The 26,271-nt window shown below is 35.9% G+C and overlaps 1 protein-coding gene across 3 annotated transcripts in view; it reads left to right on the top strand.

Annotated features, from left to right (window-relative positions):
• Window positions 1–26,062, top strand: part of ERCC8 (ERCC excision repair 8, CSA ubiquitin ligase complex subunit) — a 63,185-nt gene extending 37,123 nt beyond the window's left edge. For 2 of the 3 annotated variants that reach the window (XM_029942284.1, XM_029942282.1), the window contains 4 exons: window positions 2,094–2,218; window positions 11,116–11,313; window positions 16,501–16,581; window positions 24,739–26,062. In XM_029942284.1, the coding sequence (XP_029798144.1) occupies window positions 2,094–2,218; window positions 11,116–11,313; window positions 16,501–16,581; window positions 24,739–24,807 (473 nt within the window). In that variant the 3' untranslated portion in view covers window positions 24,808–26,062. The remainder of the gene's footprint in view (window positions 1–2,093; window positions 2,219–11,115; window positions 11,314–16,500; window positions 16,582–24,738) is intronic. The other variant, XM_029942285.1, reaches the window with a different exon arrangement.
• Window positions 26,063–26,271: the final 209 nt, after the last annotated feature.

Raw genomic sequence — 26,271 nt, 5'->3', positions numbered from 1 at the left:
AAACTGGTGCAGCCGCTCTGGAAAACAGTGTGGAGGTTCCTCAAAAAACTATCCACAGAACTCCCTTATGACCCAGCAATAGCACTGCTAGGGATTTACCCAAGGGATACAGAAGTGCTGATGCATAGGAGCACATGTACCCCAATGTTCATAGCAGCAATGTCAACAATAGCCAAAACATGGAAAAAGCCTAAATGTCCATCACCTGATGAGTGGATCAAGAAGATGTGGTATATATATATATACAATGGAGCACTACATCGCAATGAGAAAGAATGAAATATGGCCGTTTGTAGGAAAGTGGATGGACCTTGAGGGTGTCATGCTAAGCGAAATAAGTTAGGCAGAGAAGGACAGATACCATATGTTTGCCTCATAGGTCTAACAGGAGAACAGGAGAAACCTAATGGAGGACCAGGGGGAGGGGAAGAGGGAAAGAGAGTTGGGGAGAGAGAGGGATGCAAAACTTTAGAGACTATTGAATACTGAAAACGAACTGAGGGCTGAAGGGGGAGAGGGGAAAAGAGGTGCTGGTGATGAAGGAGGGCACTTGTGGAGAAGAGCACTGGATGTTGTATGGAAACCAATTTGACAATAAACTATTAAAGAAAAAAAGAATTAGTTCCAGACCAGAAAAATCTTAGAATGAACTATATACAATTGTATTATTATTTTAATAATTTTTTAATTAAATAAGACTATTGAGAAATACACTTTTTCAAAGTTGGTCATTTTGAAAGCAATATAAATTTTGGTTGAAACTCGAACAGTTATTCTTTCCCTATTAAAGGTTTTTGGGTTTTGGTTTGGTTTGGATTGGTTTTTTTTAAGGGCACCTGGGTAGCTCATTCGGTTAAGCATCCTCACTTTGGCTCAGCTCATGATCTTGCCATTCATGAGTTCAAGCCCTACACGGGGCTCTGTGCTGACAGCTCGGAACCTGGAGCCTGCTTTAGATTCTGTGTCTCCATCTCTTTCTGCCCCTTCTCTGCTTGTGCTCTCTCTTTCTCTCTGTTTCTCTCTCAAAAATAAACGTTAAAAAATGTCAGGGTGTGCCTAGGTGGCTCAGTCAGTTGACTGTCCAACTTTGGCTCAGGTCATCATCTCTCAGCTCGTGAGTTCCAGCCCCATGTCAGGCTCTGCAGACAGCTCACAGCCTGGAGCCTGCATTGGATCCTGTGTCTCCCTCTCTCTCTGTCCCTCACCACTTGCATTCTCTGTCTCTGTCTCTGTCTCTCTCTTTCAAAAATAAATAAAACAATTTTTTTGAGATCTAAAAACATTTTTTTTCTTTTATAGTTTATTGTCAAGTTGGTTTCCATGTAACATCCCGACAAGTGCCCTCCTCCACACCCATCAACCCCCTTCCCCTTGCCCCCTACCTCATCCGCCCTCAGTTTGTTCTCAGTATTCAAGCGTCTTTCGTGGTTTGCCTCCCTTCCTCTCCCTGCTATTCCCCCTTCCCCTCCCCCATAGTCCTTTGCTAAGTTTATCCTGTTACACTTATGAGTGAAAACATATGGTATCTGTTCTTCTCTGCCTGACTTATTTCACTTAGCATGACATCCTCAAGTTCCATCCACATTGCAATGAGTGACCAGATTTTATTCTTTCTCATTGCCTTGTAGTATTCCATTGTATATATAAACCACATCAATAAAACATTTTAAGAAAGTATCTTTTAATAGTAAATACTAGTATTATTGATTTTTAATAATCTATGAAATGATTTTTAGATTAAAAATAGAATTAGTATAAAAGAAATTTGAAAGGTGTTTAACTTAAAATTTTAATGTCAGGCTATACATTTAATTGCGTTTGATAGCATAGCTTACTCTCTTCAGAAAAATTTATTTGGCAAGACTTTTTCTTTTCTTTTTGGTTTTCCTGTCTTTCTCTGTTTTTGTGGTTTAATTTATATAGCTTAGTGTACTCAATACACAGGGATGAATAATTTTAAATATAATCAACTTGTATATTTTAAGTAATTCAGAGAGTTTCCAGTAATAATATGTTTAAATAGCTATATCGACAAGCATTAAGTGTTTACTGAATACAAGAACAGATTAACTGAATTGTATTTTTCATTGCAGCCAACACTGCTCATAATGGGAAAGTTAATGGCTTATGTTTTACAAGTGATGGGCTTCACCTCCTTACTGTTGGTACGGATAATCGAATGAGGCTCTGGAATAGTTCCAATGGAGAAAACACACTAGTAAGAGATTTTAGATATCTCCAGCCTTTTGAATATAAATTTAAGAAATGGATATGTGACATACAGTTAGTGTTCTTTTGTAGATTTAACTCTTTTCTTATCTCTGAGTTACCATTTTCTTTTTATATTTTTCCATTATGTGAACTAATAACACCCTATCACACTCTAACGGTGCATAATGGTGGTGTGCCATATTTTTCAGGTATGTTGGAGAAGGAAAGATTGAGAATAATTGATATAAATTAAACTTATAAAGTTAAATAGTCAAATTTTATACTATATATGACTTGTAAACACAGTCTAAAATGAATGTAATAGTACCAGAACATATAGTACTTTAATACTAGACTAAATGTGTTTTCAATGTGCTAGATTCTTACTTGGTATTTAATTTCTAACAGTCTGTTAAATATATGTTATGGGTCTTAACCAGGCATACCTGTGGCTTATTAACTTTCAGAATAAGCTAATAAATTTGTAATTTGGTGGTAATAGTCATTGCTAACACTTATTAAGAGCTTATATGTCAGATATAGTACTAATAAAAGTTAACATTTAATATATGTGCTGAAGCATATAGGGTCTTGTGTCATTCTCACATCAATATTATGAAAGTAATTACTGTTATAATTCCCATTTTACACATGAGGAAATGAGACATAAATGGATACATAACTAGTGTGAGTTAAAACAGCTAAAAAGCAACTGAACTTTACTGTGGATTCCACTGTTACTGCAACAATGAATTACCAAACCCCTTAAAGCACATAATTAATGCTTTAAGGTAGGTACTAATATTAATCGTATTCTTTCTTTTTATGTTTTTGAGGTCATTTATTAATTTAAGTAATCATTACACCCAACATGGTACTCAAACTCATGACCCAAAGATCAAGAATTGCATGATCTTCCAACTGAGCCAACCAGGTGCCCCTTTTCATATTTCTTTAATCATCCTTTCTAGCTAATTCCCTTTCAGATACTCTTAAGTACCACTTTTATTATTAAATTATAATTTAATAGTAAGGTCAAAATTGTTTATACTATATTGCTAATCTCTCATGTACTTTATGAAGTACTTCTGCTTCATCATATCTCCGACTAGAAACTCAGACATTTCAAAGTTTAATTTAAAATCTTCCATTCATTATACTGATACCATGTTGCTAATCAGGTCACACCTTTCTTTTCCCAATTTATTTATTTGTTTAATAAATATTGAGCACTTATTTACCAGGCAGTAGTATACAGCAGCAGACAAAACATAGGAAAATCCTATCCTCAAGGAACTTAAATTCTAGGGAGAGGAAGAGAAACATCCAGCCATCACTCAAGCAATAAATGGATGGATAAAGTATATTTTAGGAGTAGCAAGTGCTATGAAGAAAAGCAAAGTGAGGAAAATAGCAAAGAAAATATTGGGAGGTTGGAGTTGCAGTTTTATGTAAGGCAGTCAGGGTATGTCTCACTCAGAAGATGATGACATTTGGCCTGAAGGAAATGAGGGAGTGAGCCATTAGACAACTGGGAAGGAGAGCATTCCAGGCTGGGGAAGGAAGGAAATACAGACTGTGAAGCAGACGTATGCTTGGGATACCCAGGGAGCACCTAAGAGGCTCTTGTGTTGAAATAGAGGAGGCAAGGGGGAGAAGAATAGATGAGGAACAGAAAGAAACAGGTACCAGAGGATATAGGCCTGTAGGCCTTTGTAAGGGCTTAGGCTTTTTCTCTGGGCGAAATGGAAAGCCACTAAAAGCCTTGAGTGAAGAAGTGACAGGGTCACGTTGGAAAGGTAGGTTGGCATGTGCATCGAAGGTGAAGGTGGTGAGTATAAACGTATTGAGTGTGTGTGTGTGTGTGTGTGTGTGTGTGTGGAGTTAATGTGACTTTATTCCATTTTTCTCTTTTTGACGATGATTCTCATACCTTATGGGTTTTTGCTAGCAAGTCCATTTCATGAATAGTGTGTTTAGAATGTAATACATTTTAAAATTGACTTGATCTAATAAAAGATGACTAGAGTAGCCCAGAAACTCACCTTGAGAGGACAGCTGCAGACATTGGTCCCAGGAAAAGCGATTCTCAGGGGAAACACTGTTTTCAAATATTTAAAGCACTGTCCAACAGAATTGGAAACTAATTTCAGTCCTGCCATTTAGTAATTTGGGACACTAGTCAGTTTATCTAAGGTGACATTATAAAATAGGACTGTGGTCAGGGTTTCAATGTCTCCATCTTGTAGAGAGGGGTTATTATGTACCTAAATAGTAATTTTTAGGATACTGGAAGAATGTCAAAAATAGTACTGTATCTGTTAAGTAGTAGGTATACAACAAATAACTATTTTTATTGTATGATGTTGCCTTATTAGGACCTTTGTTAGTTTATATAACAAAGATATATATGGACTGTGTCCATTGGCAACAAGAGAATTTGTACCATTAAGATGGTACTCTTAATGGTATAACCTCTTCTCCCATTTTATGCTTCTCTTTATGTTTTTTCATATATATATATATTATTTTTTAGTCAGTTACCATAGAGTATAATATTGGTTTCAAGAGTAGAATTCAGTAATTCATCACATACATAGAACACCCAGTGCTCATCATCACAAGTCCCCTCAATAGTACCCCTCACCTGTCTAGTCCGTCTCCCACTCACCTCCCTCCATCAACCCTCATTTTGTTCTCAGTTGTTAAAAATCTCTAATGGTTTGTTTCCCTCTCTCCTCTTCCTCCCCCTCTCCTCATATCTATTTTGTTTCTTAAATTCCTTATACGAGTGAATCATGTGGTATTTGTCTTTTTCTGACTTACTTATCTTGCTTAGCATAATACGTTCTAGCTCCGTCTGTGTCATTGCAAATGGCAAGATTTCATTCTTTTTGATGGCTGGGTAATATTCCTGTGTGTGTGTGTGTGTGTGTGTGTGTGTGTGTGTGTGTGTGTGTCTACCACATCTTTATGCATTCGTCAGTCGATGGACATTTGGGCCCTCTCCATAGTTTGGCTATTGTTGGTAATCCTGCTGTAAACATTAGAGTACATGTACCCCTTTGAATCTATATTTTTTATTCTTTGGGAAAATCTTTATGTTTTTTCGTAGGCTTCCCTTTTTGCTCTTAAGAGGGATTCATCTTTTACATCTCCATTATCCTTTTGTTCTTCAGTAGATACTTATAAATCTTAAAAATAAATATCAAGAACAAAGACGTAAGTTAAATAAGAAAAGTTTATGTAATCATATCCTAACTCTAAGGTTTTAAATACATTTGTTTTCTTCAGACAATTCTGAGCTTATTTTTTACTCTTTAATAAAGTTTATTTATTTTGACAGAGAGAGCAGGGGAGGAGCAGAGAGAGAGAAAAAGAAAGAGAATCCCAGGCAGGTTCCCCACTGTCCACATAAAGCCCAGTTCAGGGCTTAAACTCAAAAACATAAGACCTGAGCCAAAATCAAGTGTCGCAAACATAACTGACTGAGCCACCTCAGTGCCCCTGAAGCTTATTTTTTAATGTCGTCTTTGAGTAATTTTCTTTACTTTTGATGTGGGAGTTAGATATTCTGCTTCTTGAGAGATACTTCTCTTCCTCTTCCCCATTCTGACTAAAGGCTCTGGACCCACCTCAGTCCTTTTGCTGCTTTTGTTTTGTAATATGGTATATAAAAACAACATTGTCACATTTTCCAAATGCTTTCAGTATAGCTGTGAGTAACCTTTTTGGGAAATAATTTTTGTGATAATTTATAAGCAGTAATAAAAGTATAAGGATTCTGAGAAAGTCAAGAAATTTTTACTTGGAATATTAATAAAATTAAATTTAAAAAGAGAAGCGCCTGGATGGCTCACTCAGTTAAGTGTCCAACTTCAGCTCAGGTCGTGATCTCATTGTTCATGGCTTTGAGCCCTGCATCAGGCTCCGTACTAACAATCAGAGCCTGGAGCCTGCTTCAGATTCTGTGTGTGTATGTCTCTCTCTCTCTCTCTCTCTCTCTGCCCCTCTCCCACTCCTGCCACCCTGTCTCTCAAAACTACATAAACATTGAAAAAAAAATTTTTAATTTTAAAAAGATACGTAAGTGCATGCTTCTAGTAGTTGTATTATTACTTGTATCTTCTGTACAAATACTATTGTGAACCTATGTTTAAAGTTAATTTCTTAATTTTAATAAAAATAAGATTAAAAATAGAAATTCTCATGTTTTCTTCTCATACCTTAATGGATTATTTTGCAGGCTTCTTGAGGTGTGTGAACTTTACTCTGGAAACCAGTGCCTTAGAGAACATAACAAGTACTTGCAAGGAAAATTTACAGAGAAACAGCTTTTGGCCCAATAAAAGAACAAAAACTTTATAGTAGCTATTCCGCGGTTGACTGTTTTAGTTACTGGTACTATCATTCACTATTACCAGTGTCTGAAACTGGAAATCTATCACTCATTCTTCCCTGTCCCTTACCCACCTATTAAATCAATTAGACATCTCCTTAACTCCTCCTCCTCCTTCTTCTTTTTTTTTTTTTTTCATACCTGTCTTCCCTTCCTGCCTCACTCTGGGCCCTCATGATTACTCCATTTAATTACTCTAACATTCTAACTTGTCCCAAATTTCTCTCCCAGTGGAAGACTTTCATTGTTTCCTCTATACTTACAGGTTGTTAAAACTGAATGCTTTCGCCTGTTGTGCACAAAGCCTTCATAAGTGCTATCCGCTAACTCACCAGCTTTATGTCTGCCACTTTCCCTTTTTTTCTGTGTCCACACTGAACTCTCAGAGGTCTTGAAAAATACCTTGTTCTCTTGCTCTTCCATTCTGCTGCACAAACTCCAGCCTTTGCTCTGGGATACTGCTCTCCTTCCTGTCCTAGCTGCTTCTCAGTTTTCAGGGTTCATCTCGGGCACAGTCTCTCTTCAACTCCTTTAGTCTAGCTTAGGTGCCTCCAAGAACCCAGCGCCTACTTGTATTAGAATGCATACATTCAATGATACTTGTGTCATTCATCATCACTTTATGAGGGAAAAATAGTTTACAACGATGTGGCATAGTGGTTTTTGATTAGTGTAGTCTAGATTCATTTTCTGATTCTGTCATTTCCTGGCCCAAAGACCTTGATCAAAATACTTAACCTTTCTAAATGTTTCTTTTTATGTAATAATGCCAACTATCTCAGAGTATTGTTTTTTTTTTAAATCAAAACACCAACTTCTATTTCATGTAATTAGACTTATACAGAAATTAGAAGGTTATGTAACAACTAGTTAATCACCTAATTTCACAGCTATCTGAAGTGGCAATCGTTATATAGCAGCTTATCTATGATACATTCAAGATAAATGATACAATTTATTACTCATAGTATTGTCTTGAGTGTGACATGAAATAACACATGTATAATATATAGCACATTGATATTTACAGCAAATGTTGACATTCAGTAATGTTACCTATCATTATTATGATCATGCTGATCATTGCTTAAAAATAAAATGAGCTTTACCTTCTGATGGAATCTGTGTCACTGTAGGTATTCATTTAGTGACTAGACATATATGTTTTCTGGAACAATAAAAGGAATTAATAAGATAGGGAATTAGATTTGCTATCCATCTCATCCTCCTCTATCAGAATCTTTTCAAAGCCTGTATGTATCACCTTTAACACATCATAGCCCAAAGTAGCCTCTTCCTTTACAGGACTTTCATAATAATATACATCATGCTATTTATCAAACATTGCTTTTTATAGTAAGCATACATATTCAAAAATGAGAACTTTAGATGATCACCTTGTATAATTTATGACACATACTTGACCATAGTAAGCAATAGTGAATGATAGACTCCTCCTTTCCTTAGTCTGTTCCTAGAACTTTATTCCACAGGTACTGAAAAGATACTGATAATTTTTAGTCTACAAAAGATTTGACCATGGCAGTGATTTACGAAGATTAATGGGATAGTAAGTTGCAGAATGGTTTGAAATGGGGACACCTGAGGTCAAAGACATGTCAGAGAGCTTGTCCAATCTTTGTGCCTCATTCAACACTACCTAGTTCATATTTGAGAAGGAATATAGTTAGGTCCTCTGATGAATGTGAATAAGGTCTCACTGTCTAGCAGTTCAAAATTTTTTTTAGCAGGAACAAAGTTTCTTGTTGAAAGATGAATGTTCCCCCCCCCACTCCTTCCTATATGTGCAACTTTTCATAGAATGACACTATACTCTACAAATAGTTGCACCTATAGGATCAAAAGATGCAGACAAGAGAATGTCATATTTTTAAAATATATATAGGAATTCATAAATCTAAGGACTTATGATACCTTTATGTTCGAGGTGCTCTCATATGCATTATTTCATCTGGTTTTTCACAGTAACTCTGGTAAATGATGTTATTTCTATTTAACAGATTACAATTTGGAGGTTAAATCATTCATTATTCATAATGGGCAAAAAAAAAAAAAAGAAGAAAAGAAAAGGAGGGGGTAATTGGGTGGGTTTCTACAACCAAAGTCTACTGACTATAAGTTTAATATTCTAATGTTTCATTCTGCCACTGCTCAGGTGGGATATGCTGAATGTATATACTTATCCCTGTCATATGTGAACTTGAAGGGTTGGTAAGGCAAGTGTGGTATCCACACATTATCAACATATGTCCAGTTGGGCTTCAGTAATTTTTAATATAGAAGTTCTCTTCTCTCTCTCCCCCTGCCTCCCTCCCTCTCCCTCTCCCTTTCTCTCCCAACTAACCTTTCTAAAAAGAGCAAAAGATACATTATTGTCTGTCTAAATTCTAGTATTAGCCATAGGAAAGGGAGACACAGGTGACCTTCATGCTCATTATTCTCAAATGATTAGCTACTTGTTTTATACCTACCCTAAATTGCTAAATCTAAATTATCAGCAGGAAGTAAGCCTGACTATCAATTTCTTTAGCCCAAAGCTTCTCAGACTTTGATGAGCCTGTAGGTCACCCAGCGATCTTGTTAACATGAAGATTCTTGTTCACTAGTATTGGGATAGGACCGGGAAGTTTGCTTTTCTAACTGCTGAGGAAGCGGATTTTGTTGGGTTTGCATCTTTGGTATACAGTTGCAGAATTTTTGTTTTTGTCCCAAATACAAAATTATTTACATAAAGTTGCAGTTATATACACACTATTTGTGTGTTGTGCTTTCTTTATACTTCAGTTTTATCCTTACTTCCTGCATAATTTTTATATTATAGTATTTAGTTACTATATAAACTGCAGAGTTGTTGTAACATTATTAGGGATATACATCTATATTTAGTTATTTTGCCATTCTAGATAATACTGCATTGAATTCCTCTGGGCATATAGGTTTTTGCTGTTTAATTATTTCCCTAAGATAAATTCCCAGGAGTAGTTACTTGGTCAAGCAGAATATCTTTCTTTAATGGGTACAGAATTTCAGTTTTGCAGAATAAAAGAGTCTAGAGATTGATGATGATAATGGTTGCACAAGAATGTGAATGTAATGTCACTTAACTGTACACTTAAACATGGTTTATACAAGTTTTATGCTGTGTGTACTTTACCACAATTATAGAGGTGGAATTTAAGGAACGGTATTAAGCAGGCTGTGTTTTAGCTTATGGGCAAGTAATAAATTGTATCATGTATCTTGAAGGTATCATAGATAAGCTGCTATATAATGATCGCCACTTCAGATAGCTGTGAAATTAGGTGATTAACTAGTTGTTACATAACCTTCTAATTTCTGTATAAGTCTAAGTACATGAAATAGAAGTTGGGGATTTGACTTTTTACCTTGCTTTTCTGTTTGGACTGTAATTGTAACTACTGTAGTGTAAATGATGGAAAATAATTGCATATGTTAAAAAAATAAATAAACAGAAAAAATAAATAAAAAAATAAAAATGTAAAAAAAATTAAAAAATAAAGTCACCAGAAGATTAATATAAAAAAATATTTTAAAATAGGGCCACCTGAGTGGCTCAGTCAGTTAAGTGTGAGACTTGGGCTCAGGGCATGATCTCACAGTTTGTGGGTTTAAGACCCACACTGGGCCTCTGCCTCTTAGCACAGAGCCTCTGTCTCCCTCTTTCTATGCCCCTTCCCTGCTCTCTCGCTACCACCCTCCTGCTTCCCCTCTCTCTCTCAAAAATTAATAAAACATTAAACAATGTTTTAAAATGAAAAGGTGATTCCCTACCCCACCCCCCATAAAAGACATCTTTGTGTTTTGTTACATAATACTTCGGGTGGCCTTTTAGAAGGAACAGCCTAATTACAGTGCCACCAACATGTTTATCTCCCCTATAACAGTACACAGTATTTCATGGGTTTTTTAAAAATTTTTTTAAATGTTTATTTTTTGTGAGAGAGAAATAGAACGTGAGCAGGGGAGGGGCAGAGAGAGAGAGGGATACACAGAATCTGAAGCAGGCTCTAGGCTCTGAGCTGTCAGCACAGAGCCCAACATGGGACTCAAACTCATGGACCACAAGATCATGACCTGAGCCAAAGTTGGATGCTCAACTGACTGAGCCGCCCAGGCATCCCTATTTCATGGTTTCTTGAAATATTTGCTAAATGGTCTAAAATGATTATTCAAGGTTGCCTTAATTTTCATTTTATTTCTGTTCCGGCTTAAATGTGACATTTGCTTTTGTGGATTTTCTTTCTTTCTTTTTTTTTTTTACTATTTGTATTTTCCTCTTATATGAAATGTATATTTAGGTCATCGGCCCTTGTTTCTATTTGGACATTGATCATTTTCTTTAGATTTAATACAGCTCCTTCTATGGTATGTTATAATATTTTAAGTAAATATTTCTTCTAGTCTTTGTTGTCTTTTTATTCAGATTTAAGAAATGGGTAATGCTATGATTTTACCTCCTACAGGTAAACTATGGGAAAGTTTGTAATGACAGTAGAAAAGCATTGAAATTCACTGTCTCCGATGGCTGCAGTTCAGAATTTGTTTTCGTGCCATATGGTAGCACCATTGCTGTTTATACAATTTACTCAGGAGAGCAGATAACTATGCTTAAGGGACATTATAAAAGTGTTGACTGCTGTGTATTTCAGTCTCATTTCCAGGTAAGAATGACACTTAAGGGAATTTAAAATGTTCAATTAGCTAGCTTGCCAGCCTAGCTGTATATAAAAGAGTAAATAGTGATTTAAGTCTGAGGAATTACACTTTTAATCCACATTTGAGCTAGGGTTTATTTAATAGAGGATAATAGAGTATACAGTTTTAAGTAGTATAGGATATTTGTATGAGTCAGTATAATACTGTGCACCTTGACTGAAATAAGTCCTTTCTTCTGCATATGGGCTCCATTTATTTAGCAGGTGAAAGTCTCTAGCTAATTAAAATAATGTCTTGTAGTCAGTCTTTTGGGAAAAGCTGGAATACATGGGTCTAATCTCAAAAGACAGTTATTAAATTTTGATTTACGTATATGTGAGTCTGTCTCAGATTTTCTCTTTTATTTTCTGCCAAGGGCTAATCAGATGGCTTTTGAGTTGATGATCTTACATGATTTCTTAAATACCTATGGCTTTTGTTTATTTAACATTATGACCTTTTTCTTTCATCTTAGCAAGGAATCAGGTTATTTTTTTCAGAAAATATTTGCACAGGTTACCTCCTGTATTACTTTATGAGTCTCCAGTAGAGCAAGAATATTGGTATTTTCCCTATTTTTTAGGTAAAGAAAATGAGGCTCATGAGAAATTATTGGAGCTAGGAAGGACTTTATCACCTGGCAGAGCTCTTAATCATTTGTTCATCACTTAATTTGTGTCTGACACTACAGTAAGATATACACTGCTTATTTTCCACCTAGCACACATCAGTCTGCCAATAGCCATTACTAAAATATTCAAATACATAGCTTACTGTTTGTTGAAGAGCTGCTGCACCAAGCCTCTAAGTTACCTCTAGATTGCTGCCTTTCCTGAGGTTTCCTAGATTATACCTCAGCCCAGCAACTAAGAGGGACCCTGCTTGCACTCTATGGCTATTATCTCTTCTGATTGGTCAGTATCCTGATCTTAAATATTTTTACTTTTTAATTTTTTAATTTTTAATTTATATCAATGTTAAGTCAGCATATAGTACAATAATATTTTTAGGAGTAGATTCCACTGATTCATCCCCAATATATAACACCCATGTTATAACATTTGCTCATCCCAGCAAATGTCTTCCTTAATGCCCATCACCCATTTAGCCCATCCCCCCACCCACAGCCCCTCCAGCAACCTCAATTTGTTCTCTATATTTAAGAGTCTCTTCTGTTTTGTCCTCTTCCCTGTTTTTATATTTTTTTTTGCTTCCCTTCCTTTATGTTCATCTGTTTTATGTCTTAAATTCCTCGTATGAGTAGAAGTCATATTTCACTCTTATTTTACTTAGCATAATACCCTCTAGTTCCATTCACATTGTTGCAAATGGCAAGATTTCATTCTTTTTGACTGCTGAGTAATACTGCATAATATATATATGTATATACATACATATACACACATACATATATATATATGCATACACACACACACACACACACACACACACACACACACACACCGCATCTTCTTTATCCATTCATTTGTCGATTGACATTTGGGCTCTTTCCATACTTTGGTTATTGTCATTAGTGCTGCTTTAATTTAGTTTTACTTCTGTGAAAAGACTAAAACACCAGAGAAGTGACATGACTTGCCCCAACCTGCAAGTAATTATTCATAGAGCATGGTTATCTATTCAAAGAAATTCTTAGAATACTATACCTATGTTCTTGTCCAGGGTCACATAGAGATATAGCCAAGATTTTAAACCAGGTATCCTGACTATAAATTATTGCTTTCCACCAAATCAGAACTTCCTAAAAGGTGTACCATGAATGGAGTAAAAGTGCCAAGGTACTGGTTTCCCACCAGTTCCTGGAATAGCTGAGACAAGTCTGGGACAGCCAGGAACCTGGGACAAGTTACCTCCTGACTTAGACCATTTCTCTAGGTCTTGCATGTTTAGATTTGAATCACTGTGCCATATCAGAAAGCTTCCAACTCGTATTCCATTACATCTGTTAGGATTTTTGAAAAGGAAAGAATTATAAGTCTCAAAAATAAAATAGGATAATACTTTGCATCCATTTAGCAGCAGAACTCTTCCAAATTAAATATTACACAGAATTTACTATCTGAAGACAAAATTGATATTTGTAGTAATTCTACCAAGTATAAAAATCTAACAAGACACATCTTAACATCAAAATAGATAATGATAATAACGGATTATACCCACTGACTAAATAGAAATCCACAAATCCATTCAGGTATAAGTGAGTAAATAATAAATTAGAGGTGTAATGAAGAGTGGGATATTTACATAGTTCCAGAGTACCTCCCAACAAAATATTATTTGCAGAAGTAAAATGTGTAATTTTACCTTGAAGACGCCTGACATGCATCACCTTAATTAAATAATCAAAATTAATAATCCAGTTACATGATATTCCTTCTGTGATAGTCCTGGCAAAGATGCATCACCCTAATTTAATCATGAGGAAAAAAGAAAATTTGAAGGACATTTTACAAAATAACTGGAGGGTATGTTCAAATTTCTCAAGGCCAGGACAGCCAATGGGAGACTGAAGAACTATTCCAGATTGAAGGAAAGTTAGGAGCTGTGACAACCAAGTGCTGCATATGATTTTAATCTGGACCCTTTTGCTATAAAGGACATTTATTGAGACAGTTGGTGAAATTTGAATGGAGTACTAAGAATTATCTGGCAGTAATACATCATTGTGAATTTTTTAATTTTGTTGGATGCATTGTAATTGTGTAGGAGAATCTCCTTGCTCAAAGGAAATATATACTCAGCTGTTGAGGGTTGACAGGACTCATGTTGTCAACTTAGTCTCAGATGTTGAGGTGTTTTTTTTAATCTAATTTCCCAAATGAACACCTACACTTATTCCCAAAATTTCAATATTTCAAATTTTTCCATTTAACTGGAGTCTTTATTAGTCATTCTAATTAAGTGCTGTGTCTTGTAGGCTCTCTTTCTTGAACATACACAGAATTTCCATTATCTCCATCAGTGTGGCAATACTTAACTACAAATTGCCTTATAAGCTTATTTGACCAAGTTATCTTGGAGATGTGTGTGTGTGTGTGTGTGTGTGTGTGTGTGTGTGTGTGTGTGTGTATCTTCTCAGAAAATTAAGTTGATGAAGGGCTCTGAATCTTTGAAAATATCTTTGCATCATCCACAGTTAGTGTAACTATATTCTAGATTTAACAATGCTGTCTAGGGGCACCTGGGTGGTTCAGTTGGTTAAGCATCCGGTTTTGGTCAGGTCATGATCTCACTGTTTGTGGGTTCAAGCCCCGCATTGGGCTCTGTGCTGACAGCTCAGAGCCTGGAACCTGCTTCAGATTCTGTGTCTCCCTCTCTCTCTGACCCTACCTTGCTCATGCTGTCTCTGTCTCTCAAAAATAAGAACATTAAAAAATTTTTTAAACAATGCTATCTATAGAATTTTGTTCTCTTTGGGAAGTTTGATTATGTATAGCTAAATCTAACTTACTTTAATATCTTTACATCTGTATTTCCTATAAGTAACTTTATTTATCTTATTTTCCCTTTATCTAGAAACGTTCCTTTTTTTAAGAAAAATATTAATTGTACCATGCTTCAAATAGTTTTTGAGCTGAACAATAATAAAATAAATAATTAAACAGCAGAGCAGGAAAAAAGTTTACTATTAGAAATGTTTGTGTAGTTGGGCTGAGGCTTCTTCCACTGCCCTGCCCTTTTTAAAATATTTTCCAGGGTTACTTCCAAGAACAGATCAAAGCACACCTAGTGGAAGACCCAAGAAATGATTGTGTAGAAATTCAGAAATAAATTTGTGTGGGAGAAAACCACTTAGTAATTCAGAGTTTTACAACCACTTATCATTTTGTTCTTGTTTCTTTTTAGACCTTTCTCCTTTTTTTTTTTTTTATGGACCTAGTGTTTTACATCTGGGTTTTTTGTCCCCTTCATACTATGACTCTTTGATTTAAATCCTTCTTTTTTCTATTGATATTGAGTATTTTCTCAGGTTATTAAATATTCTTAAAAAGCAGAGGTAATGGTTACATAATATCCCATCCTATGAATGCAACATAAACTTATATATAAACCATTACACTACTCTGGACAATTATGTATATATTTTACTTTAAATATAATACTGCTGATATCCTTGAATTTCATGCATGTCTTTGGCATGACTTCTTAGAAACGCATACACAAACTTACGACATGTATTGAGATTCTCTTCTCCAAAATGATCATGCCAATTTATACAAGACTATCTATTTCACTGCCCCATGCGAATGTTCTTAGTGCAATATGACATTTTCCTTAAATTCTTAAATTTTTAAAAATGTTTTTATTTATTTTTGACAGAGGGCATGAGAAGGGGGGAGGCAGAGAGAGAGAGGGAGACACAGAATCTGAAGCAGGTTCCAGTGTTGGAGCTGTCGGGATAGAGCCCAACATAGGCCTCAAACTCGTAAACTACGAGATCATGACCTGAGCCAAAGTTGGACGCTCAACCAGCTGAACCACCCAGACACCCCATTCTTTTAAGGTCTTTTGGGGAAGGGAATGAACATTGTTCAGGCATGTGTAAACAGCGTATTGATAAAGACATTGATATAGGCTGCATCAACCCAAGCTTCCCCATATAAAATAAACTTCTCAGTAAGCATGGCATATGGTTCCTAAAGCTCTTCTGTTGAACAGTAGCCAATTAGGCAGCTAAATAGTGAGCTAAATAACATTTTTTCTGAACTTCTGGCCTATTTGCTAGAAAATCCTTTGGTTTCTTTATTGATGTCTTTGTTAAAACTCATTTATTGACAGAGAAGGACAAACTCTTGATTCTTTTTTTTTTTTCTCTTTCTACTCTGACCCTTGAAATAAGTCGATACTATGACTGATAAAAACTACTAGGTTGTTGAATCTTGTGAAATTTTCACATTAGCAAGCTCTGACATATCCTAAAAATATTTTAAGATACAGAACATGACATTATTGCAACGTAAGTAAGCAAAGTAAGCTTAAGCAAGCAAACGGCATCAGCTCAGTTTCTTTGGGGAGTAGAAATACAATTAATCTAACTGGTCTAACATAAGATTTAATACTTTAAATGGTGTAGTTCATTTCAGATTGGCACCAGCTTTAAATTGACATGTTTCCTTTCCGTGTTACAGGAACTTTATAGTGGTAGCAGAGACTGCAATATACTTGCTTGGGTACCATCCTTATATGAACCAGTTCCTGATGATGATGAGGTAAGTCATATTTATACAAATTATGCAGTGACTACTAAATCATAAAGAAAATAGTTTTATTAATTTACTTCCTATGAGAGAGATTTTAAAGCATTTTTTCCTGTTTTTAGATTGTGAAAATAATATGCCTGTTTTAACATATTTGGAAAATCCAGAAAAATATTCAAAGAATGACAAAAATTCCTGAAGTTGAATTACTATTAACACTCCCATTTATTTCATTCTTATTTTTTCCTATGCATATGTGGTTTTTTAAACATAGTTAATATACGTGGACAAATGACTTGGCATTCTACTTAAAGAGGTTTTTTTCTGTCATTAATAATTCTGTAAATTTATTTTTAATAATACAGCATGCTTTCATCTGTATTCATAGTTCTTGAATTGAAGCAGCTCTGTGCTGATGGTGCAGAGACTGCTTTGGGATTTTCTATCTTCCCTTCTCTCTGCCCCTCCCCTGCTTATCTGTGCACACATGCACATGCTCTCTCTCTCTCTTCAAATAAAGAAGCTTTAAAAAAATGCAGTAAGTAAACAAAGATGAATAAGACATGCTCCCTGGTCTTAAGTAGTAGCCTATGTATTTGTTTTGCTCTGTATTATGCTGTCCAAAAGTAATACCTTTCCCACCAAAGATTATTTTACTAAGCACTGTTTATCATCCCTATTTATCTTAATTTCTAGGATATGAAAAGTGAAATATCTAAAACCAAGATTTATTATATAATGTTTTAAAGTTATAAATATAAATAATGCAGTTAGAAACACCTCGACTTAATCTTACCTAAGTCATAGTATAAAAACAAAGCATCTTAAATGGAGATTAAAGTTACTGATAGAGCAAGTTTAAAATTCTAAGAACAGGGGCCCCTGGATGGCTCAGTCGGTTGAGCGTCTGACTTTGGCTTAGGTCATGATCTCACATTTCTTGGGTTCAAGTCCCGTGTCAGCCTCTGTGCTGACAGCTTGGAGTCTGGTGCCTTCTTCTGATTCTATGTCTTCCTCTCTCTCTGCCCCTCCCCCGCATGTGCTGGCTTGCTCACTCGTGTGCGCTCTCTCTCTCTCTCTCAAAAATAAACATTAAAAAAAGTTTTTAATTCTAAAAATATTTTTCATATATTTAGTCCCTTTATGAAAACATGACTGCCAAAACCACATGGCAGTGAGGTTTTATGGGAGTAGTTGATGCCATTTAGCAGTTATTGACAAAATATATTTCATACCTAAATTTGCAACTGCAGTTGTTTACTGCGGTGGAAAGCCTGTGAATTATTATCTTTTGGCCCTATTCCAAATGAAAGAGAGGAAGAACACAATGATGAATCTTCTTGCAGCTGGCTAAATGCTGTATGGATATTGTCCGATTTCATCACATGTCTAATTTGGTTTATTATGGCTTTGATTAGGTTTAGTGTACAACTGCTTTTAAATGACTATATTCTTCTGTAGCAAGCTTAATATGGCCAAATACTTTGATTTAGCCATTTATTTTGCATTACTTAATTACTGTGTCCTGCTGTTTGGGAATTACTGTGTATATTAAATTCAAGTTAAAACACTACAGGCTATGTTAGGAAGTATAACAATCATTAACCAAATGAAAACAATAAAAATAAATTAAAAGTAAATTTATGACTTACATATGGAGAAAAGATATTAGAAGAAAACTAAATTGCTTAATTTATAAAGGTAGTCTTTGACTCTGTTGGTTTATTTATTTATTACTATGTAGTTGTAGCAATAGTTTGAACTCCTCATCTAGAAGGCTTTTTGTATATGGAAATTAAACTGAAGTAGAAAAGCAAAAAGATGCATAAAAAACAAGTTGCCCTTATATTTAAGTTTTAGAGCAGTAAAACCTTGTCGTTTTAAATCTACTGTTTACACTCTTTAAGACAGCCATCATTCTCATAAGATGGTATGTGCTAAGATTATTTTCACATAACTTTAGTTTGAAAGATTCCTGTGAATCTAGGTAAACATGATTGTGATCATGATTCAGATCCCAGAAGAGAAGTCCATCTGCACCAGACCCTACTCCTCACATGTATATTTGCTATTTAACTCATATTTTTAAGTGTTTGAATATCAACAATCAAATAAATAATGCTGCAGTTTCCCAGAAGTGTACAGTAACATGCTTCAAAACAAAACACACTCATACATACACACACACACACACACACACTTCATCTTCAGTTTCAGGCAAACTACTACTACTACTACTACTACTACTACTACTACTAGTAACTGGGTTTGAATCCCTGTTTTGCCATCCATTATGGACAACTTTATGATATTTCCAAATATCAGAATCGTCAACTAAAATTAGTCTTCAGTTTCCTTTCAAATCCACCCTTGAGATTATATTATTTCCCTATCAACCAGGATATAATCCCTTGGGGGCGGGGGACAGGCGGAGTTCTTCTGATATCCAAGAAAGAGGAGGAATTTAGTTCTGCCGTAAGAAATTGAAGTGCATTGGGCAATAGGGACATGTTTTATGGTCTTAAACATAGGTCTATGTATTATTTGAGTGGCAAGGACTCTGCCTTCCTTTTGCCCTCTTTTCCTAAATCTTGGCCATGGTCAAGGCAAGCCTATGTAACTCCAAATCATTTGTTCCTGCCTGAGATCTACAAGGCAGCTACCTACATTATAGTTTAAATCTGACCTCTCATCAAGAATCTGACTTTATTTTTTTAAGTTTGTTTGTTTTTTAATATAATTTGTCAGCTTAGCTAACATACAGTGTATACAGTGTGCTCTTGGGTTTTAGGGTAGATTCCCGTAATTCATCGCTTACATACAACACCCAGTACTCATCCCAACAAGTGCCCTCCTCAGTGCCCATCACACATTTTCCCATTTCCACCCCAATCAGCCCTCAGTTTGTTCTCTGTATTTAAGTGTCTCTTATGGTTTGCCTTCCTTACCCTCTTTTTGTAACTATTTTTTCCCCTTCCATTCCTCCATGGTCTTCTGTTAAGTTTCTCAAGTTCCACATAGGAGTGAAAACATATGATATCTGTGTTTTTCTTACTAACTTATTTCACTTAGCATAATACCCTCCAGTTCCATACACGTTGTTGAAAATGGCAGGATTTCATTCTTTCTCATTGCCAAGTATTCATTGTATATATAAGCCACGTCTTCTTTATCCATTCATTAGCTGATGGACATTTGGGTTTTTTCCAAACTTGGCTATTGTTGAAAATGCTGCTGCAAACATTGGGGTACATGTGCCCTATGCATCAGCACTCCTGTATCCCTTGGGTAAATTCCTAGCGGTGCTATTGCTGGGTCATAGGGTAATTCTGTTTTTAATTTTTTGAGGAACCTCCACACTGTTTTCCAGTGAAGCTGCACCAGTTTGCATTCCCACCAGCAGTGGAAGAGAATTCCCCTTTCTCCACATCTGTTGTATCCTGAATTGTTAATTTTAGCCCTCTGACAGTTAGAGGTGGTATCTCAATGTGGTCTGATTTGAATTTCTCTGATGATGAGTGATGTTGAGCATCTTTTCATGTGTTTGCCATCTGGATGTCTTCTTTGGAAAAGTGTCTATTCATGTCTTCTGCCCATTTTTTCACTGGATTATTTGTTTTTCGGGTGTTGAGTTTGGTAAATTCTTTATACTTTTTAGATACTAACCCTTTATCCAATATGTCATTTGCAAGTATCTTCTCCCATTCCATCATTGCCTTTTAGTTTTGTTGTTTACTTTGCAGTGCAGAAGCTTTTTACCTTGATGAGGTCCCAAAAGTTCATGTATGCTTTTATTTCCCTTGCCTTCGGAAAACATGTTGAGCAAGAAATTGCTGCAGCTGAGGTCAAAGAGGTTGTTGTTTGTTTTCTTCTCTAGAGTTTTGATGGTTTCCTGTCTCACATTCAGGTCCTTCAGCCCTTTTGAGTTTATTTTTGTGTATGGTGTAAGAAAGTGGTCTAGTTTCATTCTTCTGCATGTTGCTGTCCAGTTCTCCCAGCACCACCTGCTAAAGAGGCAGTCTTTCTTCCATCGGATACTCTTTCCTGCTTTGTCAAAGATTAGTTGGTCATACATTTGTGGGTCCAACTCTGGGTTTTCTGTTCTATTCCATTCGTCTATGTGTTTTTATGCCAATACCATACTGTCTTGATGATTTCAGCTTTGTAGTAGAGGCTAAAGTCCAGGACTGTGATGCCTCCTGCTTTAGTTTTCTTTTTCAACATGACTTTGGCTATTGAGGGTCTTTTCTAAATCCATCCAAATTTTAGAATTGTTTGTTCTAGCTTTGAGAAGAATGCGAGTGCAGCTTTGATTGGGATTGCACTGCATGTGTAGATTGCTTTGGGTAGTATTGGCATTTTAACAATATTAATTCCTCCAATCCATGTGCATGGAATGTTTTTCCATTTCTTTGTGTCATGTTCATCAGTTTTTTATGTTTTCAGCATAGATCTTTTACATCTTTGGTTAGGTTTATTCCTAGGTATTTTATCATTCTTGGTGCAATTGTAATGGGATCAATTTCTTGATTTCTCTTTCTGTCTTTTCATTATTGGTATATAGAAATGCAACCGATTTCTGTACGTTGATTTTGTATTTTGGGTTGCATGGGTGGCACAGTTGATTAAGCATCGAACTTCAGCTCAGGTCATGATCTTGTGGTTTGTGAGTTCAAGCCCTGTGTGGGGCTGCAAGTAGTCAGCTCAGAGCCTGAGGCCTGCTTTGGATTCTGTGTCTCCTTCTCTCTCTGCCCTTCCCCTGCTCACACTCTACCTCTTTCTCTCAAATAAATAAACATTTTTAAAAAATCATTAAAAAAAGAATCTTACTTTATTTTGATAGTCACATAATACATAGCTATTTTATTTCCCACTTGGTAGATATATATGGTTGACCCTGAAACAACAAGGGGGATTGGGGCACTGACACTTGCCCCCATGCAACCAAAAATCCTTGTGTAATTCTGACTCCTCTGTAAGTTAACTACTAATAGCCTACTATTGACCAGAAGTCTAACTCATAACATAAAATGGTCAGTTAACATATATTGTGTTTATGTTTAATAAACTGTATTTTTACAATAAAGTAAGCTACAGAAAAGAAAATGTCATTAAGAATATCATAAGGAAGCAAAAATACATTTACAGTATTGTACTGTATGGATGCCTGGGTGGCTCAGTCGGTTGAGCATCTGACTCTTAATTTCATCTCAGGTCATGATCTCCCAGTTCATGAGTTTGAACCCTGCATTGGGCTCCACACTGACAGTTGCTTGGAATTCTCTCTCTCTCTCTCTCTGTCCCTTTCTGTCCCTTCACGCACCCTCAAAATAAATAAGTAAACTAAAAAACAAAATAATACTCTACTGAATTTATCCAAAAAAAAACTGCATATAAGTGGACTTACATAGTTCAAAGTTGTGTTTTTCAGGGGCAACTATAATCACTTGCCAACATAGACAGCCCTATACTCTGCCTGTAGAGACTTTTCAGTAATGACCAGTAAGAAATTTAGAATATATCAAGATATATATGGGGTAGATATAAGGTTTGGCTTTGTTCTCCTTTCCCATTATTTGGACCTGGACTAGATCCACTCCAAATCATGCTTCTCTATCTCCATAACATTACAATGATCTGTGAGTGGAATAGGCAGCCTGGTGAAGTATAAGTGGATATGCTCAAGCACGGAAAGAATGTCCACTAGGAGATGTTATAGAGAAAACTTAAGTAATACATGGTAGCTATACTGCATCTGTGAGTCTCAAATAGTAATCCCAGTACCATATCTATATACAACATTCCTACTATAGTTTTTAATTACAAATGTGTTTTATTTGTGATGTTTTTAGCAGTAAAATGTAACTAATAATAGTACTATAATGCATTTATATTATCCTTTACTACTGTAAAGAGCACAATTTATGGTGTTTGTGTATTAGTATGGTATTTATCAAAATTGATCAGTATTTCATTTCAGTTTTCACATAATTATTTTGGTTTCTTTGTTCACTGTTATAACAATAACTTACGATAAAATGTAATCTTGCTTCTCTTTTGAGTCTTCAAATGAAATTTAAACGTCTAATAGGTTATATCTGGGGCTTCTATAGTAGAGTTAGGAGGCATGACCCAAGTGCAGCTATCGACTTAGGGACATTTGGGGGAGATATCTAATGCAGAGTTAATGGCTTCTAAAGTCTGAGTTTGGGAGAAGAAACCGCCTAACCTCCAAGGACAATACATCTTTATTTATTTTTTTAGTTTTAGTTTCAGTATAGTTAACATGCAGTGTTATGTTAGTTTCCAGTGCACAATATAGTGATTGAGCAGTTCTATACGTTACTCAGTGCCCATCATGATAAATGTACTCTTAATCCCTTCACCTATTTCGCCCATCCCTGCGTCCACCTCTCCTCTGGTAACTGTCAGTTTGTACTCTCCACTTAAGAGATAAACATCTTTATATAAACTCTCACTAAATAACCTAATTTAGTAGTTAATATATAAACCTAGGAAAATAGGAAATTCAGTGAACATTTGTATGAAAACATAAATGAACACACTTCAGTGTGGTACAGTCATTGACCGCAGATCAATGTACTGCTGATAGATAGCTGAGGGTTGGTAATAGTTTTTTACCTGGACCTTTGGGATATAATGGAATTTTGTATATACAACTAAGTGATGGTAGCCAAAATAAGGTTTAATAATAATGGTGATAATAGCAAACATTAGGTTTAGTAATAGATTCTAACCTATTGCTTTAACAGCCCTAAAGAATACTTAAATTAATATGTAATTTTCCAACTACCCCAGCTGATACTTGGGGAATTTACTGGAAATGCAGTTTTCTACTGTTGTCATTGTTTAAATTATAAGATACTAAGTCATCATATCAAAAAGGCAATGAACATGCTTAGACACAGGGGTTGCTCTTAACATAAAACATTGCTGTATGTTGTATAAGGCACTATCTCAGGTAATTTCAGAGTAGCCTTGGTGCTCATACACTGTTGGGTTTGGGGTCTCAAGACATTTGTAGCAAATGTAAAAGTGGCAGAATAAGACACAAATCTGGTTCATGATGCATAGGTACTCAAAAAATAAGATCTTCTTAAAGTCCTTGAGTCATTTGACCCCAAATAGGAAAGGAGCCATTCAAAAACTTTCCTCAGAAAGTGAATTGATTTGAAATGTCATAGATAATTAATATTCCTCTAGTTGCTGATTACTTTTATTAGGTACAGCTCTAAAGTTGTAAGCATACTGTAATGTGTTTTGGGGGTTTTTCTGAGAGAGAGTACAAGTGGGGGAGGGGCAGAGAAAGAGGAGGAAAGAGAGAATCCCAAGCAGGCTCTGCACTGTCAGCACTGAGCCCTTCTCAGGGCTCAGTCTCACAAACTATGAGTTCATGATCTGAGCCAAAGTCAAGAGTTGGACACTAAACCAACTGAGCCACCCAGGTGCCCCTGTTTTGTTTTAAATAAACACCAATCAAATGCATGTTATCTTTAAAAGAAATCTCTCTGGAAAACCTATGTGCTAATGACAAACATGTTACCATTTTTAACACATTTTTCAGGAACTTCTGAACTACTTTACCTGCTATCTAAACAAACAAACAAACCTCACTACTTATAATGTACATTAGGTTTTGGACCAAAGATGGTGTTACATATTTTGATGAACATTTTATTCCCCTTATATGGATATTTGCTTATTTATAAAGTCAAGTCCATCTAAACAATAAAATGTTGCCAATATTAATGTTTTGGGCTGTCCAGTCAGACTGTAGACCTGAGTCCATTCTTAGCCACATCGATGTTAATATGCTGCCTTCTCCACATAATTCCAAAGAGGTGCAGCAATGCCTTAAGCAATAGCAGCATTATGGTATATACATAAATTAATTTATGTATATGCTTGTGAGGTGACTACTTTGAAAGAAATACAGATAATTTGGATAAATCCTGGCCTGTCTGTTTAAAATGAAGTTAGATTGTCTTACATTGTGAGGTGTTTCTTACATTATTTCATTTTGAATGAACAATTATGTTGTTACTTTCCAAATAATATAATTGCTTTTCATTTGATATGTCCCATAACTGTATTGTGAGCCTAAAATTATGAGGTAAGACAATCTTCCTTTCTTCTCCCCTTTTTTAGTCTACAGCGAAATCCCAGTTAAATCCAGCATTTGAAGATGCATGGAGCAGCAGTGATGAAGACGGATGACCATCAGTCCTGAGTACCTCTGGGTCTCTCTCCTGACGAAACTTTTAAAATGCAACTGTTTTTTGTTGGTACTGTTTTCTTCTTTACTCTCCAGTGACAGCTAAATTAGCCCTGATTTTGGGTAATTTTTATCCCCCGTATTTTAAAATGAGGCTATTATTTGCATGAAATCCTGAAGCAGACTTTTTTATAGTTCATTTAATCAAAACATGTCTCCTTGATCTCATTTGCTGGGGCCTGGGGCAGTCCCTGGTGTTACAATACTCCCTGTATGCTAAATCCTCTCTATTGGGACAGGTCCTGGCAACCCACTGCCCACCCCCTTGTGGGACCTTGAGCACACTGTGTAAACCATCAGATGCAGCTTTTGGAGGATGACCAAGTAGAGGTTATCAGCACTGACTTTCTCCTACTGGCTGTGCCGTCACCTTGTGCATTTTCACTTTCAGGATGCTTTTACTTAGAATGGTCATATTTTATTGTCTCCTCTTCTTGTGTAATAACCCACAAGTGGTTATCATGAAGCTGATCTTAATCCCTTTCCTTCTGATTCTCATTAGCAGACTAGGAAAGAGGGTTTTTATAGCGTGAATAACAAGTGTGCACGTGTTGAGTTTTTGAGTGTGTTAGGCCTCATATCAGACCCTTCTGGGCAAATGTTTTACATACATTTACTTTATAGTTGATTTTCTTAAGGCCTGACCACTGTACTCTCATTTTCCCCCCTTGGTGAGGATGTGTATGACCTTTGAGAATGCTATTAAAATTGGAATTTTTTTAATTTAAAAAGAAGTCTTCCTCTAAGCCACAAATAACTGTATTGCTTCTTTCTAGTTCTGTACATATACATGCTCATTGTAAATAATTCACATGACATTTGATGGGTCACCTGGAATCATATCACCCTAAGGTTACCACGACTAACATTTTGGTGGCCCTTCTTGCTTGCATCTTTTTATGACATAATTTGACATAATAGGATGTTTGGCATGTTGTTGCTATCATGGAAATTCCTCTCCTCCCACATGAGCACCTCTCTCCCATCCCTGACAACAGTCCACATTATTAACCAAGTATGTGTATGTGTTCTTTCACACTACAATCCTATATAATCCTATATGGACCTATATAGACATAGATGAGGAAGTATTTTTATTTTGCAAAAATGGAATATATACAGTTCTGTCTTGACTTTTTTTCAGCTATGGCTCATAGAAATCCTTGTCATTTGGTATAAATAAGCATGTTATATATATTTTTGTTGTATTCTTTATACTCTGGTCTTTAGAGCCTTTATCCTGGTGACACTGCCCCCTCCCAAGACTAGCTAATTCCTAGGGGTAACAGAGGACTCCCCTAGGACCCTGCCTTTCATATGCAAACTGATCCCACAATCCATATCCCCAATCCTCATACACCAAAGCAATATTCTTCCTGCCCTAACTCACCCTAGGGCCACCCCTG

The sequence above is a fragment of the Suricata suricatta genome, chromosome 6 (assembly GCF_006229205.1).
Source record: "Suricata suricatta isolate VVHF042 chromosome 6, meerkat_22Aug2017_6uvM2_HiC, whole genome shotgun sequence".
Taxonomy (NCBI): Eukaryota; Metazoa; Chordata; class Mammalia; order Carnivora; family Herpestidae; genus Suricata; species Suricata suricatta.
This window is presented reverse-complemented; position numbering and strand designations above follow the sequence as displayed.